General features: G+C 40.0%; 1 protein-coding gene across 1 annotated transcript in view; it reads left to right on the plus strand.

Annotated features, from left to right (window-relative positions):
• The window catches only part of MYZAP (myocardial zonula adherens protein), a 97416-nt gene that overhangs the window by 38084 nt on the left and 41754 nt on the right, over positions 1–17578 (plus strand). Inside the window, exons 4-10 of the mRNA XM_054041419.1 lie at positions 2369–2461; positions 5710–5823; positions 6766–6918; positions 9319–9444; positions 10343–10471; positions 13063–13148; positions 14082–14187. Of these exons, the coding sequence (XP_053897394.1) occupies positions 2369–2461; positions 5710–5823; positions 6766–6918; positions 9319–9444; positions 10343–10471; positions 13063–13148; positions 14082–14187 (807 nt within the window). The remainder of the gene's footprint in view (positions 1–2368; positions 2462–5709; positions 5824–6765; positions 6919–9318; positions 9445–10342; positions 10472–13062; positions 13149–14081; positions 14188–17578) is intronic.

A 17578-nucleotide genomic window follows, 5' to 3' on the forward strand; every position in this document is an offset into this window, starting at 1 on the left:
TGTGACCACCATGGCCAAATGTGACCACCAGGGACATTTCTTGCAGCCACAGCCTCCCTCCCCCTCCCTATTGCTCCTGGATGCCCTCCCTTGGTGTTGGTTGCTGGGGTCACCCTGCCCCCCTCTGGAGAAACCTGGGGCACAACGCTGGAGGAGCAGGCACCCAGTGAGTTCCCCACCTTCCCAGGGTGGTGGGGCTCAGGCTTTGGGGTTCACCCCTGGGGTGGCAGGCTCTGGTCACAGGGCTTCAGGCCCCAGGCCTGGGCTCTGGCTGCGCAGCAGCAGGCTCTAGTCCCCTGTTGCCTCCCCTGGCCCCAGGCTTGGCAGGGCTGAGTAAGTCTGCTGTGAAAAGTGACAGTTGTATGTTTGTTAATATACCTTTTCACAACAGACTTACTAGCTAGCAATAAATAACAATGATTTGGACACGTGTATGTGCATATTCATTTTTTTCCCTAAAACTAATTAAGTATTTTAGGAAAAAAAGTGTGAGACCGGCCATAAGCAAGAGTTGGTGGCCACACTCTGAGGCCACCAAAAAATTTGTCCTGAGAACCCCTTTATTACATACACACTGTAATCAGGCACAGACTCACTCTTGCGGCACCTCCTGCTGGACATCCATGGGAATTAGCTCACCCAGCATCCAGAGCGCCCTCTGCAGGTCAGGTGTCCCGCCTGTCATTGGCCCCCCATGTCCCTCCCCAACCCCGGTGCCCTTACATGGGTGTTGCCCCCCTGGCAGTACCCCACTCTCTCTCTGGGTCTTCCCACCCAGGGGAACCCCCACCCCTTATCCCAATGTTACCTTAGTTGTGGCTCGTGCCAGTCACCATCTAGCCCCCACACCTTGGGGCAGACTGCAGTCTATCAGCCAATCATCACAGGCAACTCATTTGGGGTTTGGACTGGCTGCCTTTACCCATCCTCAGGTTGTCCCTCTGCAATCCCAATACCTATATGAGCCTAGGACCAGGCCCTACAGCCTGGGGAGTTGCTGGCCTAGGGCTTCCCAGCCCTGCCTTACTCTAGGTCCCCAGGTGACCTTCCTGTAGCCAGGCCTGTCTCTCTCTCCTATCAGAGGGAAACTGCTCAGTTCTGGCTACCCAGGCCTTCTTATAAGGCCCAGTGGCTCAGTTTGGGGCGTGGCCCCAGCTGCAGCCACTTCCCCAATCAGCCGGGGTTTTGCTCCTTTATTCAGCCCCAGTCCCCTGCAGGGGTTTTCCAACCCATTCAGGGCTGGAGTGGGCCTTCACCCTGCTACACGTACACATGAATGCGGCCGCCTTTCAGTGCCTCCACACCTGACTCCAGCTGTGCATAAGCCCAACTATGCTCACTGTTGTACTATACCTAATCAGTCTGATAGGTAATCATATGACTGAGTGAAAAGGGCAACCTCTAACTATGTGTCTGGAAGGTAGCATGTAAGTGAACATTTATATATTTAGATGTGGCCTTTGTAAACACTAGTTAATCCTGAGCTAGAAAGTTGCTTCTGTTCATGTTTGATTAATGTAGCTAACTCAGTTTTGTTTCCAGTGTTAAAAATACATAAAGGAAATAACAATTTATACCTGCAGTTATGTTTAATTTTTGTATTAAAATCAAATTGGTGAATAGCCTATTTTTTAGAATCTAGTGATGAAATTATGTTTCTAAATTAATGCAAATGAGTGTTTATACAGATAGATGCCTTAAAAGGTAAATTAACCCTCAGCTACTACACCCTGGTATCTAAGACACTTCTGCCAGAGAATTACAAATGTCACAGTGAGCAAGCATTGGCTTAGCAATGGTGATCACTGTAGGTGATCTTGGTCTTTGGCAGGGCCGGCTCCAGGCAACCAAGCACGTGCTTGGGGTGGCACCTGGTAAGGGGCGGCCAATCTTGAGGTGGTGGGGGGCAGGGGAGGGGGTGTCTGGCGGCGCAGCGCTCGGTGGAGGGTGTTCGGTGGCGTGGCGCTCCGCGGGGAGGGGTTCAGCAGCATGGCACTTGGCGGGGGGTGTTTGGTTGTGCTCCGTGTGTGGGGGGGGTTTTGGCAGCTCGGCGGGGGGGGCAGAGGCTGTTCGGCGGCACGGCGCTCGGCGGGGTTTCATCGGCGCGGCGCTTGGCAGGGGTCGGGGGTGTTCGGCAGCACGGCGGGGGGCGGCGGCTGTTCGGCGGCGCTTGTCAGGGGGGTTTCGGCGGCACGGCACTCGGTGGGGGGGTTATGGCGGGGCGGCGCTTTTTTTTTTGTGCTGCTTGGGGCGGCAAAAAAGTTAGAGCCGGTCTGGTCTTTGGAGCACATTGTTGTCTGGTTTCTAATCTAAATTATATTTGTAATAAAGGCTGAATAACAAAGGCTTATAATTTGTCTGACTACAGGTAAGAGCAACTTTGGAAAAAGTAAGAAAGAAAATGTATGGAGAGTATGGTGAAATGAAACGGAAAATACAGCAACTTACAAATGAATTGACAGTAAGTTCACATTTATTTATAATGATGTCATAAGAGGTGAACCAAACAAGGTTACCTATAAACATTTTTTATGAAAGACCGTATGTAGCATGAAACAATCATGTTTTAGAGCCATTTATGTTCATTATTTTTCATGCCTTCACAGTACTTTGTATTTTTCAAGCAAATGAAAACAGGGCAGAGGCTTTTTCTGTCTGCAAAGGAGCATTAGAGAGTTAAGTTGGGTGAGGTAATATCTTTTATGGGATCAACTTCTGTTGGTGAGAGAGAGAAGCTTTTGAGCTTACGCTGAGCTCTTCTTCAGGTTTGATCATGTAAAGGAGCATGATGGAACCACCCCATTACCTACTTTTTGTAAATAAAGACTACTGTTGATTACATTGCCTGTGTGATTATGTATGATTAATATTCCAATACTGACTGAAGGATGGTGTTTATCATAGAAAGCTATTGTCCTGTGGGCTGACAAATTAACTGATTGTGGGTTATACAAGAATCTGATGTCTATTGCTTACTGGAGGTCACTTTTGCAACTCAACGGGTCATTCCAGTAAACTAAATTCCAGCCTTTGTAACTTACTACAGTATTTAAATATATTTGATTGCCATAAAAGTGCTGCAACCTCAGTTCTCTGCTGAAGCCTCTCCATGGTAGCTCATGATGACCCTTTCAGTCATAAGCTCCACTGCAGCAATAATAGTGACAGGTGTCAGGAAAATTGTCCTCCCCCCCCCCCCCCCGACTTTAAAAATTGTTCTTACCTGAATCATACAAACTGAGTTCTTTAGTTCAAAAATCTGGTTGGTTCAACAATTATGCTATAGATGCCAATTGCAACATTTCTTTCTATGACCCTGATTCAGAAAAGCCTTGTTAATAAGGATAGCACTTAAGCATATGCTTAACTTTATGTTAGTGGGACTTAAATATGTGCTCTAATGCTATCCTGATGGAGCCTTTAGCTTCTGCAAGTCATTATTCTAGAGTGTGCATAATGATCTCTGTAGGTTTGGAATACCCTTGAAGCCAATGGGAGTTTTTGCTTTGACCTCAAAGAGATCAGGATTTGGTCTGAAATATGGGAGAAATATAAATGTCTCTGGGATCTATTATTGGATGGATTTATTTATTTATTTATTTGGACTTCTACAATAATATAAAGGTTGCCTTGGGCCCTGGACAGCCCTCTTGACACACCACTTTTGTCTTTGTAAAGTGTGTCAGGTGTGCCATGGAATTCCATCTATCCTGTTCTGAGCTTCTCCCTTCTAGTTAATGATTATAGGATCATTTCTCAGGTAAATCTAGCTTGTCAATAGATCACAATGCCATAAATTGGGTAGTTAGGAAGAGCAGTAACATGTAGCTCTTTTCAGGTCATGCGATCCTGGCTCAGTCAAATGAATTGTGTGTGGCATTTCAAGGGAATGGCATAGTGATAGTTAAGTGCGTAGTCCAGTGTCTCTTCAATAGTTCCTTCTGGGTGTTTAACCACCATTTTACATTCCCCAGACTGAACTTTTTATCCCTAAACCTCCTTTTCTCCTTATCTTATGTGTGGATTTGACACCCCACCGTCTTCCCAGACACTCAGGCTCTCATACTTGGCAACATTTTAGAATCCTTTTATTTCTGCTCCCATCACCTTTGGGCCCTGGCTATAAATTCTCTCTGTCATATTCAAAAATTGCCCCTTACTTTTATCCCTATTGTTAAAACTCTTGCCTATGCACAGGTGAAATCCTGGCCTTGGTCACTGAACCTTTCTTCTGGATCCTCCCCATCTCCCCTCTCATCTGCAATCTGTCCCAAACAGTCTTTCTTTGGTCACTTTTTACATTGTGCACACACACCTCTCTGAAGTGAGCCTTGAGCACTGGCTTCTCCTGTATGCTCTGGCCCAGTTGGTGCATGGCTTGGCTAGTAAACGCTAATTGTCAAATACTTATGAAGGTTGGTTCACAATGCTTGTGTATTTTATCTAGAGGTAGACCTTTTTTGCTTGTGTGCGTGATAAGGTTAGACCTTGGTTCATAATCATTGATACTGTTTGGTCTGTTGTATCTTCCTTTATGTTCTTAGACACCTTATGGTTGGTTGGTTGATCAGCTTTTCTTCTGTAAAGTTCAAACATAGTAAATATTTGTGTTGGCTCCTCCTCACTGCTCACTCTCACATTTAAACTCTATGCTTCTTATCTTCAAAGCTTTTTACTTGCTTCCCTGTGTTCCTGGTCTTGTCTCCTCCTATACCACGTCGTGCTCCCTGCACTCCACCCAAGCCTCTTTCTAAGCTGCTCCATTTCTTTCCTTCACCTACTCCTGACTGTATGTCCTCTTGCACTCCACCCCGTGTGCCTAAAGCAGCTTTCCCAGTTAACAGCTGTCAAACATCCTCCTACTCCTACCTGTTCAGTTGTGCACTGAAGACACAGACAGCTAATAAACAGCTGTCCTGTATCTCTTTGTGTGTGTTTGGTTTGTGTACTGTTTAGGGCAGAGACTTTGTCAATTTGGGGGTCAGTATATTTTAGCTACTCTAAAGTATTGTGAAAATTTACCATGCTATCTAAATAACAATAAATGAGTACGAGTATTGTTGCACCTGCTGGAATGCTCTTATATGCATTTTCAGTTCTGATCTTTCATGGAGATCCTCACTGCAGTTTCTAGAGATGCACAATGTTTTCTATAAACCAGAACCTTTTTTCTTTTTGAAAACCGGCAAAATTTAAAAATATGCAAAGTACAACTTCAAGGTGAGACAAACTCTGCAGGAGTTCTTATTGGGTGAAACTTGCCTCTGTGCACAGGTCAACACGAGGCCCATGCACCGGTTAAGCCCCAATTAAGCACCAAAAGGGATGAATTCCTTCTGCACAAGGATGAATTTCTTCTACCAAGTTTAGCTAGAGGAAAGTTCTCTTTTCATGACCACAAGAGTTAGAGCCTAAGTCCTTGCTGTGGTTAACGTGCATGATGGCACACATTGTGAGAAGACACTGAAAAACTGCTTCTATATCTCAGCATAGCTTGCTTCCAAGGCCAAAATTTAAGCTTTTAAAATGAAGTTTTGGTTAACACAAGATTTCCAATAGAGAATTTTACCTAGAGATTAAAACTCCTTTTAATCCCATTGTTTTTAACCTGTTGTCTCTCCAGTGTTAAATTAGTGGCAGCTATCATCCTTTTGAAATAATTTTAAAATTTGAGGATTGTTTTTTAATATCTTTTCTTAATCTGTTCAGATAACAAATGTTGAAAAGGAATCCTTAGAGAGTCACATGCAAGTGCAGGCTGCAGCCTTGGACAGCTTCAGTGAAATGAACAGCTCCTTGACATCAGCATCAATTGAGTTGCAGGTATGCTGTTAATAGCTCTATCAAAGAGGATGGCTTGATCCATCAGCCACCATCCTAGACTCCCTCTTGTGCCATCAGTTTAACAGTATACATGAGGGATGGATGATGGTTAGATACACATTCGGATCTTAACCATCAAATGTCACTAAGAACATTTAAAACAGATAAATGATGAATTTAAGAAAAATCCAGGAGTTTTGCTGGCTAAAAGGCTGTACTATAATATACAGTAAAGTGTTGTTTCACTCCATTGCAGCTGGTGAAAGCCCTTGGCCTTTGCTTAATAAAAAATTAAAGGTGAAACTGAGACTCTTCCATATTTTACAAACCAATGACACATCGAATGATTTTGTCCCACTGTTTTCTATTGACGGAAATTTCAGTGATTTTTTTTTTTAATTTTACAAATATTGAGTAGCCACTCCTGTAAACATACAAAAGTCATTTTTCTTGTTTATAAAAATGTTTTCAGCTTGGCATCCATCCCAGCTAGCCTCCTCAACTCTCCTGTCCCCTGGTGTCAAACTTCAGTGTTTTCAGGTTTATTATCTTAAAATTTGGCATTTGGAGAGGGGAAGAATGGAGGGGAAAATCCAACATTTCACTTCAGTTATATTACAGTATAAAACAGAAGAGGTGTTTGCACTGTAATGCATGCATGTCTCTTCCTCTGGATCACAGCTCTCTGGGACTGCATTTGAATGAACATGCTCCTATGGAGAGAGATTTTTTTTTTTTTTTTTTGGTAAAGCAAATAATTGGAAACCATAATTTTAAAGGGCTAGAGCTATTAACTATGTTAATACTATGTCAACAAAAAAGTAAACTCTAAAATATTCTAAATATTGCAGAAAGCCTCTTGTGGTAGTTTGGTCAAATCCTGATTTTTGTTGTTGTTGTTATTACTACTTCAAATTGTGTATTTCATTGTGTGTATTTTAGAAAACTTTAGTGGATGTTAGTTTGGAGAACACAGATATAAGGGATCAAATAAGGAATTTAAAACACACACATGAGCGGTCCATGGAAAAACTGAAAGAAAAGCAAAAACAGCTGGAAACAGCCCAAGTTGAAAATCAGCTACTTAAACTAAAGGTACAGTATGTAAACTCCCCTTATTCATATTGTGCAATAAGGACATTGCTGAAGCAATGAGATTAATTGCTTGGAAAAAGAGATTTGGCCTCATTTGTGTGGAGTTCTTCACCGACCATCCATGGAGTGTTATTGACAGCCAGTACTGTACTTTTCACAGTTTTTCATCAGAAATCTGTTATGTTTTGTGCACATGTACAGTATTTATTGGGCAACAGAGGTGCACCCTAACAGCAAATTACACTGAAAAGAGAAGTTAGTTGTGGGACAGCTTTTCAGGTAAGCACAAGGGAATGAAATGCAAGCTGGAGTTATCATATGGGCCTTTTTTTATGAGTCCAACTGTCTTGCATTTGGAAGCTTCAATTAAATCATATCAGAGCAGTTAACAGCATTTCAAATAACTTGGAACAATCGTGCAATATCAGAAATATTTAAAAAAAATACATTAAATCCCTTCCGTGAAATTAGGTGACCACTAACTTACTGACATTTAAATAAGTCAGAAACAGATGATTATCTTAGGGGCTCTTGTATCCTACATTGGTGCATAGTGATAGATGGCCCAGATCCATCACACTAAGGGGGGAGGATACGAGCTTACTAATGTATTTTTATGTTCTAATTCCTTTCAACAATAGTTTTACAAGGTTTGTGTAGAGTAGATTTGTTGCTTGCATCTGCTGTGGTCTGTAGGGAATAAAAAGAAGGAAAGGATAATCAAAGGAAGAGAGTAAAGGAAAAGAAATCAGGATTTCAAAACAGAAATTTGTAGTTTATCCTAATCTTGAGGACAGGTCCTGGCCCAAACATGAAGTGAGGGAAATCTATGTGTGATGACTCAGGACAAAATTCAGCCTTGTAGGCCTCAATTCAGTGAAGCACTTAAGCATGTGCTTAACGTCAAGCAAGTTGGCATCAATGGAATGTGATCATGTGCTAAAAGTTAAGCACATGCTGGCATAGTGAAAGCTGATTGTTAAGTCATATGCAGAAACATCCACAGGATCTGATTTTTAATTTTTTTTTTGGCGGGGGGAGGGGCACGTAAGACGAGGCTGTGACATTGTGGGGGTTGGCTGTGAAAAGGCAAAAAATACCAACTTCCCTTATTCCCTTATTACTGTCAGTCGGGTCTGTTTCTCTCTGTTTACTTGAATCATTTCTTTTATAATCTCACCTGAGAACGTTGTTAGTTAGTGCAGTGGCCACCCAAATTGTAAACAAAGGAATGTGGGAGAGGTGGCACAAGAAATTATACTCCACTTTGACACTTTTTAGGGAGGTTAGGGTTGAACTGTTTCAACTCTGCTTTCCTAGTTTGTTGTTTCTAATCACATTACTGTAACTCTGGAGGTTCAGTGTATACTTTAATGAAACTTGATTTAATTCCTGTTCCTTTTGATTGTATTGGCAGAAACTTGCTCTCTGTCCTAATGTAGCGATTTGGGTCAGATGCCATAGAAGGCAGCTACAGTGCAAATGGAATCCCTCCGAGAGATCTGTCCCCTTTCAGAAGACAAATATCTTTTTATTTTTATGCAGAGCAATAAGCTTTGAACAGTTTGTTCCCATTGAGTAAGACAGTGTAAGGGTTTGATAAATCTTGCAGTCCTTGAAACAAGATAACCCAGATGCTCAAAAAAGAAATCTTTTATAAGCATGAGCACTGAGAGTACCAGCATTAAACACTAAGTGCCTGATTCTTTTCTTATTACCATGATTAACACCAATGTAAATAACACTAAAAGTTAACAGCTTTGTAGACCTAGATTCTCCTTTCACTTAGATCAGGGTAACTCCCATGACTTTAATGGTGTCACTCCAGATTTGCAGCAGAGCAAGTAAGAGGAGAATCAAGTCCTAGCAAAGCTATTTTGTTTAGTTCTGTTTTATTTAGCTTTTATTTCAATCTACAGCACAGATGGGCTCAAAGTGTAAATATTGGATCTGGATTTTGATCACTGCAAAGTTCATGGGCATTTGAATATGTGTTTTGGTTCAGGCTCATTTCTAAGCTACACTCATGTAAAATTAGAGAATTTTTAAATTATTCTTCATACCAGGGAGCAAACTTCAAGTATGTGAGCGGGTTTCACTAATAGCACTTTAACTCGGGCAGTGTGAAGGGGTTCTAAAGTTGGTGTAATTGTAACTTACACCCCTTTGAAAGGCCCCTTTACACTGCCAGAGTGCTGTAATGTGGATTTGGTGTAAATGAGACTACCAGGCTTAGTAGTAGAGTATATTTTTGTAACAATACTAGGGGACGTCTCTAACTATAAACATCAGTTACATCTCTACCTTTTGGTTTGTTTGAGCTCCATTTTTCTTGTCTCCAGCAATGCTTCACCTGGAGATGGTTCAGCTGTAGAAGTTCTCTTTTGTTTACTCCTATAGGTAGAATGCTCTCAGGAAGCCAATGCTGATGTAATGAGAGAGATGACCAGAAGACTGTACAGCCAGTATGAAGAAAAACTACAACAAGAAGAACAGAAACATATAGCCGAGAGAGAAACTCTAATAGTATGTAGAGCCCGTCTGTAAGAGTGTTCTTCAGTTCAGTGTTTGAAGTTCAGTCCTTAAATTATATTGACAAATGTAACACCAGAATCGAAGTCTTACATTTATTTGTACGCCAGTTTCTTTTCCTTTCATGCCTTGTTACAGCAACTTTTAAACTTTCATAGTCATTAGAGCTTTATAGCTGAAGAAAGAGGGCGTCTAAACATAATGGACAGTAAAAATTTAAATTTCAAAAGGAAAATGAAGTGGATGTTTTTCTACTCCTGGTCTAAGAAAATGCAAAGCACAAATCCTGTGACTTTAGTGAAATCTCAAGAGAAAAAAATTAATTTCAATAGAGAAATCATCTCAAAACCTTCCTCTGATCATGTTGTTTTGTATATTTCTGGTCAATCACAACAAGATTATCTAACACCAGATAGCCACCGAGACTGAATTCAATCTCTCAAGCCTTAATGTGATACAGATATAAATGCAGTTAAAAGTGACAGGCTTTGGTAACTAAACATACTGTTCTTGGGAATAGCACATTTTCTTCTCTCGGGACTGAGTACTTGTGTAGCCACTGAGGAGAGAACAAATATTCATGTGGTGTGCAAACATTTTTTGTTTTTAAAGCTGATTGCTGAGTAGGCTTACAGCCCTATATTAAAAGTAACTCCACAATTTTGATCACCCAAATTTTGTGTGCCACAAAACGCATATTTGATGCTATAAGTAGATGTTTGGTTTGCAAAAACAGTCTGTTCTTAGGCACCCAGATTTATTGGCTTTATTGAGTCTACTTTTAAAAAACAAACAAACCCCATTGTTATAGCACAGAAATCAGCTCCTTACTTTTCATTCATCAATTTTATTGATTGTTTGTGGATATGAACATAAATCTGTTTGTTCAAAGGCAGAAACAAATCGACTTCTAAAGGCCATTGAGGAGGCAAATAAGAAGATGCAAATTACAGAGACAAGTATACAGGAAAAAGACAAGAGGATTGGAGAGCTGGATCGGTTCATTCAGCGCATGGAAGAGGTAACTTTCTCTGCTCACAGAATTTTAACGTATGGGTGCCAATATCTACGCTCTGTTTAGCAGAAACACAAGACTTGTATAGGAGTGCACCTGTTTCTTCAGTCCTCTGTGGATCAACATCCCTCTCCTCCAAAGGCCTCTCCCCCACTCACCACTTCTATCTTCTTCCTGTTAATAAAATCAAAAACCCTTTATTGCATCCGTCCATGCTCTTAGCACTTGGACTGCTGAGGGCACATGATGGCAAGTTGGCACCTTTGCCCACTCTACTGTTTGTAGGAGCTGTCACTTGCAAAAATGTTCAGGGCTGCCTCGGAGCTGAGACACACAAGGGCACGTAAGGGACCAATCTTTATTTTGAAAGGACAGTTTAAAAAAACCCCACATTATATCTCCTAATAGCCTGTACAAGTTTTTCTGGATCCTTTATGGTCCTTTATTCATTACAGTCATAAAATCTTTGAAATGTACAGCTTACCTGGCTAACAAATGCATATATATAAAAACATTTTTATCTAAATGCATCGGGAAAAAACCTATTCTTGTAATTCGTTTTAACTGGAATTGCACCTTGAGGTTCATGCATATCAGGATGAAACTCTTAAGACTTCCGACTAAAATTCCTTTTGAATTTTGATGTCAAACTTTCTGTGCATGTAATAACCAACTATGTTTCCATGCACATCACTTATTTTTAGATTATTTTTCAAAATACTCTGACAGTGACCCCAGATTTTCAGTTTTTAGTCTACTTCTGATCTATAAAAAGGTTATTCCTTACTTCTCTGCACTCAATATTGTCAAATGTTTTTCTCCTTGGCTCAGACAGGGTCTACCATGCTGCAGCCTTGAGCATATTTTTACAATTGACTTGTAACTCCCTGGAAGCAGAAATGCTGCCAGACACTTATCTCTTATGACGTTAGCAGCACTGCTGTAGAACGAGTTGTAGCAGTTTTTCTGTCACTTCCTTATATCTCCTGCCCTGCCTTCTTCTATTTTATGGACTTTGTTCCAGGGCGAAACTCATACTGGTTTTGAGATAATTGTTCTAATGTAAGTCTAGTAGTAGTGCAGTGCCTCTACTCACACATACAGTTATTATCTGAACCTTGTCTGTTGGAAGTTCCCTGATATCTGAAACGGGTTTATTCCCTCAGTGTCAGCTAAAGGCAATTTCATTGTAATTATTAGTCTGAGATTCCATTATATTCAGTAATGGAGTCTGCAATATTATTTGTTTAGTGCCTTCAGCATGTTTGGCATTGTTCAGTATATGAAAATGAATACAATCCCTGCCAAAGAATTTACTGTCTAAAAGACAGAAATGCAGAAGTAAGGACTCACTAGAAATCCTGAGTGGTGACAAGAACGTAGGGTTTTGGTTATTTTAATCCTAAAACATAATAAAACTCAATTCTTAAAAGCTATGTTCTTGTTGTGCTTTAGGTTCAATTTAAATCTAACCACTAATTATTTGCTAATACAGAGAAACAAACATCACCACCCACACATGCTGGCTAGATGGATTTACTAACCCTTGTTTAAACTATATGTAGTATATTAATGTCCTCTTTGCCCAACTAACAGAAGTGCATTGACTAGATTATAACTACTTAGGTGGACTCTTCTCAGTTTAAGATCTAGCTGTGACATAGCTTCATTTATTTTATATTAACAGTTAGCAGTAATGTTGGATAAATCACTTTGGGCCAGATTGTAATTCCTTACTCTACAAGTCGTCCCACTGAGATTAGTGGAGTTATTCATAGTTACAAAGTGGTATTCAATGAGTAAAATTGTACATTATGGTCCTTGGTGTTAGGAAATACATTTGTACTTTTACTTTACTTTAGTTCATTAATTTATGCAGTCAGTGCTAAACACCTGCTGTTATGCTTGTGTTGCTCTTTAAATATTTGGCTGTTATTTAAGGCCCCAATCCTGCTCTCATTGACATGAATGGCAAAACTCGCTTTGACTCTAGTGAAGCAGGATCAGACCCTACATGTGCACGGATCCTCTCAGCACTCATGCTGGGTAACATTTGAACAGTTTAAGTAGGGACATTTTGGGAGAAAAATAGGGAGACGCTGCCTATCTCTGCCAAAATACATTGGATCAGGAGATCCTTTTGGAGGAACAATATAGAAAATTTGATATTCATATAATCAACAATGGTCATGTGGTTCATTTAATCTCTGCATCCAAGACCTTAAATGTAATCATATCTTTGACCTATAATAATTTTAGAAGGATGGAGTCCCTTTGTGGGTCAGCTCACATGTCTTTATCCTTCAGAGTCGCACTTACCTACAAAATTGCAAGCAAAGCTGCCCCTTGACACTGGCAAACTGGTGCTGAATACTGAAAACAAAGGTTCTCTTTATTCAAGCTTTGTTTTTTCCATTCTGTGCTTCTTGGCTGTTGGAAATACATGCTCCACTTGTAATATAGTAATAACTTGTAGCTGAATCGGCCTCTGTTTTTGTTTAACATATTACGGGCCTTTTTAAATCACAATAAAATATACTTAATGGAGTTTAAATTTACAATGTGAAGAAATGGAGAAATAACATTTTCTTGTTTAGGAACGCCACCAGCTACAAAAACAACTGGTACAACATGAAGTCCAGATATCTGGAGCAAAATCTCAAACCCATTCAGACAGACGGAGGTGAGCTTTTACTCCTTCCTGAGATTTCTAGCATTGTTAAGTTTTCCAAACCTGAATCTTTGGTTGTAATATATTCCAGCTGGATAATTCCTTCCCAAATTATATTTGCCTTATTTTATGTAGGAAAACTGCAAGAGAATTTATTTTGCAAAAACTCATCCTTCTCAGCTTTATTTGTGAGAGAAGTTGATTGCAATCAGGATGGATTAGGTAGAGTACATTGCATTGCTGAGAAATATGTGTTTTTAGGTCAGTATAGTTTCATGCACATCTGTGATGCTTTTTAAAAATAGATATAAAAGACAAAGGCCTGACTCTTTTCAGAAGGGCTGAGCACCCAAAATCAGGCTGCTAGGATCCTTGCAATCAATATCTTAATCACCTTTTTCTCTAGTATGTATATTCACAACATTAAAAAAAAAACAAACAATTTCTGTACCACATCCTATGTTGGACTGTAGGACAGCTCAGTGAGGACATTCTGTGAACTCTAACTTTTCTCATTCGTAACATGGGGTTAATATCTGCCTCTTGGTTATGAAGTGGGGATTTAATCAGATAATGGTTTGTAAGTGCTGAAACGAACCATAATGTGCATGCAGCTCTCCAGGGCTGAGTGCTTAGAAGATACCAGATCATCATTCTGTTTGAACAAGTTTGAAACTTCTCTAAATGTTAGCAGCTCTGATATGTAAGGTAAAGGTGAGCTAAGTGGGTGGTGTCTGACAATGACTAATGACCAAACAGATAACCATAAAAATGAACTTTAGACAAATATAGGAAATGACATTTGTCAGGGGAATTTGGCTTATTTAACGAGGTTCCTTTTCTTGATTTACTTTGGTGTTGTTTTTTTTATTTTTTGTTTGGTTGTTTTTTGTTTACATTGCATGGCTTCCTACATATTTACTTAGTTCTTATATCTTATATCAGGTCACAGCATCTGGAAGAGGTTGCAGCTGGTCTTAGAGAACGAATCAAACATCTGGATGACATGGTCCATTGCCAACAGAAGAAAGTCAAACATATGGTTGAAGAGGTGAGCTCTAGCAAAACAATGTATTCCCTAAACAGCTGCTTGGAGGTTTTAACTGTACGCCATAACGCTGAATACATAGCCCAGGAGGGAGCTCTCTAAGTCCTTCTGCCTGTTCCACTACCAAAAGCCCTGCATGTTGTTTGCTGCTTTATTTAGCACGTTACCTTCTTACACCATGATACTTACTGCATCAATAGTGGATGAGCTATGCATTTGTATATTGCAAAGCAGAAAGAGGAAGTTAAAACAGTTTATACTAGTGATTCTCAGGCTATACTCCGTGTATCAATGGTAGTTCTGGATCCCTTCGAGGTGGTCCATGGAATGAAACTCTTTCAGAATAAAGCAGTGAGTAATGGAAAAGTGCTGCACACAAATAGTGGGGGTTGGGGATTGGGTGGGTGGGTGAGGAGGTTGGTTCCTTCTCTAAACAAGTGGTCTGTGGAATGAAAAAGCTGAAGGATTATTTGCTTTTAGTAATATATCTATGAAACATGTTGTGCAGAAGAGGTGGCTTTAATACACCCTTATGCTTCTCTAATCCTGGAGCCAGCTGGGGATGGGTTGGTCTCCAATGGAAGGTAAAGCAGTCTTCCGTGTGAATTCCGCTCTGATTTACCAGAGGCCTGTGCCCCAGTACTGTTCCAGCAGCCAGGCCAGCTAGAGTCCGAGGCAGGCCAGACTGGGATGGTATGGCATAGGGTTTTGGACTTTAAATTGGAGTGACATAGGGCAGCCAAATTGCACTAGTGTATTGGGCCCAAATGTTGTAGTCAAGGAGGACTCTGAAGATTCACCTTCAATTAGATTTGGACAAACATTCAACGTGATGGAGAATTATTATGGATGCTGTTGCTGATTTGAATAGGAATTCCTCCCTTAATTCAGTATTGTGGTACTACTCCTTTGGTATGAAAATTTCTCTATCCTGGTTTGTTTTTCTAGTTCCAAAGATGAGAACATTCATTTTAACTTTTTTTTACACTGCTGCTAAAAACAGTGCTTAGCGTTGCTGCTAATCGGGAGTTGACACACAATGATTACATAGGTTTCTGGATAGGGATGTTTTGCCCTTGTTCTTGGAATGTTAGCTGTCTGTCAAGTCATAATTTTAAATGTCTGAACATTTCCTCACATCAAATGTAGAATTTAATATTTATATTTTGACGTTACATTCAAAACTGCAAATAAAAGGCATTAATATACAACATACATATACATCATGCATACATATGTACGCACTTCATATGGTATTGTGAAACTCGTATGCTAAATTGTAGAGCATTTGCTCATTTGCATTTATCATGTGCCTTTGACTGCCTCACGTGCTCTTCTCACTGATTCCTCTTTTCCTCAGATTACTTCTAACGTTCCCAACCTCAGAGCAGTTTCAAAAAGCTGTCATTTTAAAAAACATGCTGCTAAATAAATGGGTCCCCTCCTTCCCTGAAATGTGGACAGTGTTCAATCTCAAGCAGTGACAAGTGTAAGGTCCAGCATTTCACAGGCCTAGGTATGGAAGATTTTTTGGCACTTGAAAGAGGAAATGATTCCCTGTGGAATGATTCTTGGTTGATTTCCATGGGCCTATCATGATTTATACCATCTGGGGGTCTGCCCTGCAGCACTTCCTTCTAATCATGAATGCCCCCTAACTAAACTGGTTCTGATGCAATTTTCACAAAAATATATTTGAAAAGTAAAAATTGACAAAATTGGAAAATTTTCAACCCATTCTAGTCTTGAGATGTTTGATTTTAAAATGTTTGATAGTGTTAAACGTGGAAAAGATGTTTTCAGCCATTTTTAGAGATGTTTTAATTATTAGTTATAATTTTCCTATATAATTGTACATTTAATATTAAGGGAGCCTAGTTTTACAGGCAGAGGGATACAAAAATATGTAGCAAGGAAATGAGTAGGCATAGGGATACAAAAATATCTATTTCTGGGTATAAAATTTGTGGCATATACTGAGTGCATAACACCGTGGTATAAAGGTTTTATTGGCACTTTCGCTTGGATGACCTGCCTAACTCATGGCTTCACCACTTACACATCAACCAACCACTCCAAACATGTTGTTAAAACCTTTATACCACAGCATAGATAGGATTCATTTTCTCCCTCTCCAGTGCTCATTTATTTAATTGATTACTGGCAAAACATATTAAGAATTATTACTAGAATTTTATTTCAGTATAGATAAGCAAACCAGCACCCTGCAGATTCTTTTTTCACAAAACTACTAGAATTATCTCTTTAGCCATGACATGCAGGGCAGGCAAGGTGATTCCAGGAATATTTGTGAAGAAACGCTAAATAGGATGAGCTAATTTTTGGTCTTTAATGCCAAATATGTACTAAATTGCATGGGTGCAACTTGTTAGTAATTTGCCTCAACATAATTGTACCTACTTGGTTCACTAGAGGTTCTACAACTACATTCTTTCCATATTAAGTGTTTTGGCAAAAACATACAAAAATATTGGACCAAATTCATTCCTAGTGTAACTTCATAAACTTCAGTAAAATAACTGAAGGGTGAGTTTGTCTGGTTGGATCCCTATAATATAGAAGAGTATATTCATCTTTGATTCAAAAAGGTATTCTCAGAGCTTTTAAACAAGCTTTCTGCTCAGATGTATAGCTTAATCACTGTAGTCATCCTAGAGACTAGAAAGTCATATGACACCTACCAAGTCATTTCTTGGCCCTTGTGCAAGTCTTCACTTAGTTAAGATAAAAGGCTGTTGCCTTGAATTCTTTTTTAAAATTATGGCAATTGGGAAAATTCATATTGTCCCACAGCCATAAGGAATGTAAAACTACAAGAAACTATTGGCATCTTTGTTAATCAGTTTCATCATGAGCTTCACATGGACCTTTTCAGTGGCACCTTCTTCTTCTTTTTCATTTTCTTTTAAGGTGAACCAATTTCCCTTACTTGTTTCTTCTTTTTCACCACTAACAGTTTTTGGCATTCCCAAGGCAGGAGTTTGTGATTGGTCATCCCTCATCAGATCAGATAATGCCAGATACAAGCTTGGGTCCTGAACTTACAATGAGCTCTGTGTGTGTGGATTGCTGTGCCCACATAGAGTTCTATTACAGTCAGGGTTCTGTGCACATCCCAGAGCACAATTAGAGCTGTATTCTCCACTTTCTGCAGTTCTTAATGGATTCCCCAATAGATTTGGGAGCCCTGTTTCCTTAACTGCATAAGGATATGGGTTAATTTATGCTTTCCCAGGCATTCTGAAGTACTGTGTTTCAGGCTACATCTAAATTGATGTTGTGACAAACTGGGACTGTTCTTGCTGGGGTGTGTGAATGCTGACAGGGAAGTGTGACTAGGATGGTCTGCATCGGGGGAGGGGAGTCTGCCCGA

The sequence above is a fragment of the Malaclemys terrapin genome, chromosome 10, assembly GCF_027887155.1.
Source record: "Malaclemys terrapin pileata isolate rMalTer1 chromosome 10, rMalTer1.hap1, whole genome shotgun sequence".
Taxonomy (NCBI): domain Eukaryota; kingdom Metazoa; phylum Chordata; order Testudines; family Emydidae; genus Malaclemys; species Malaclemys terrapin.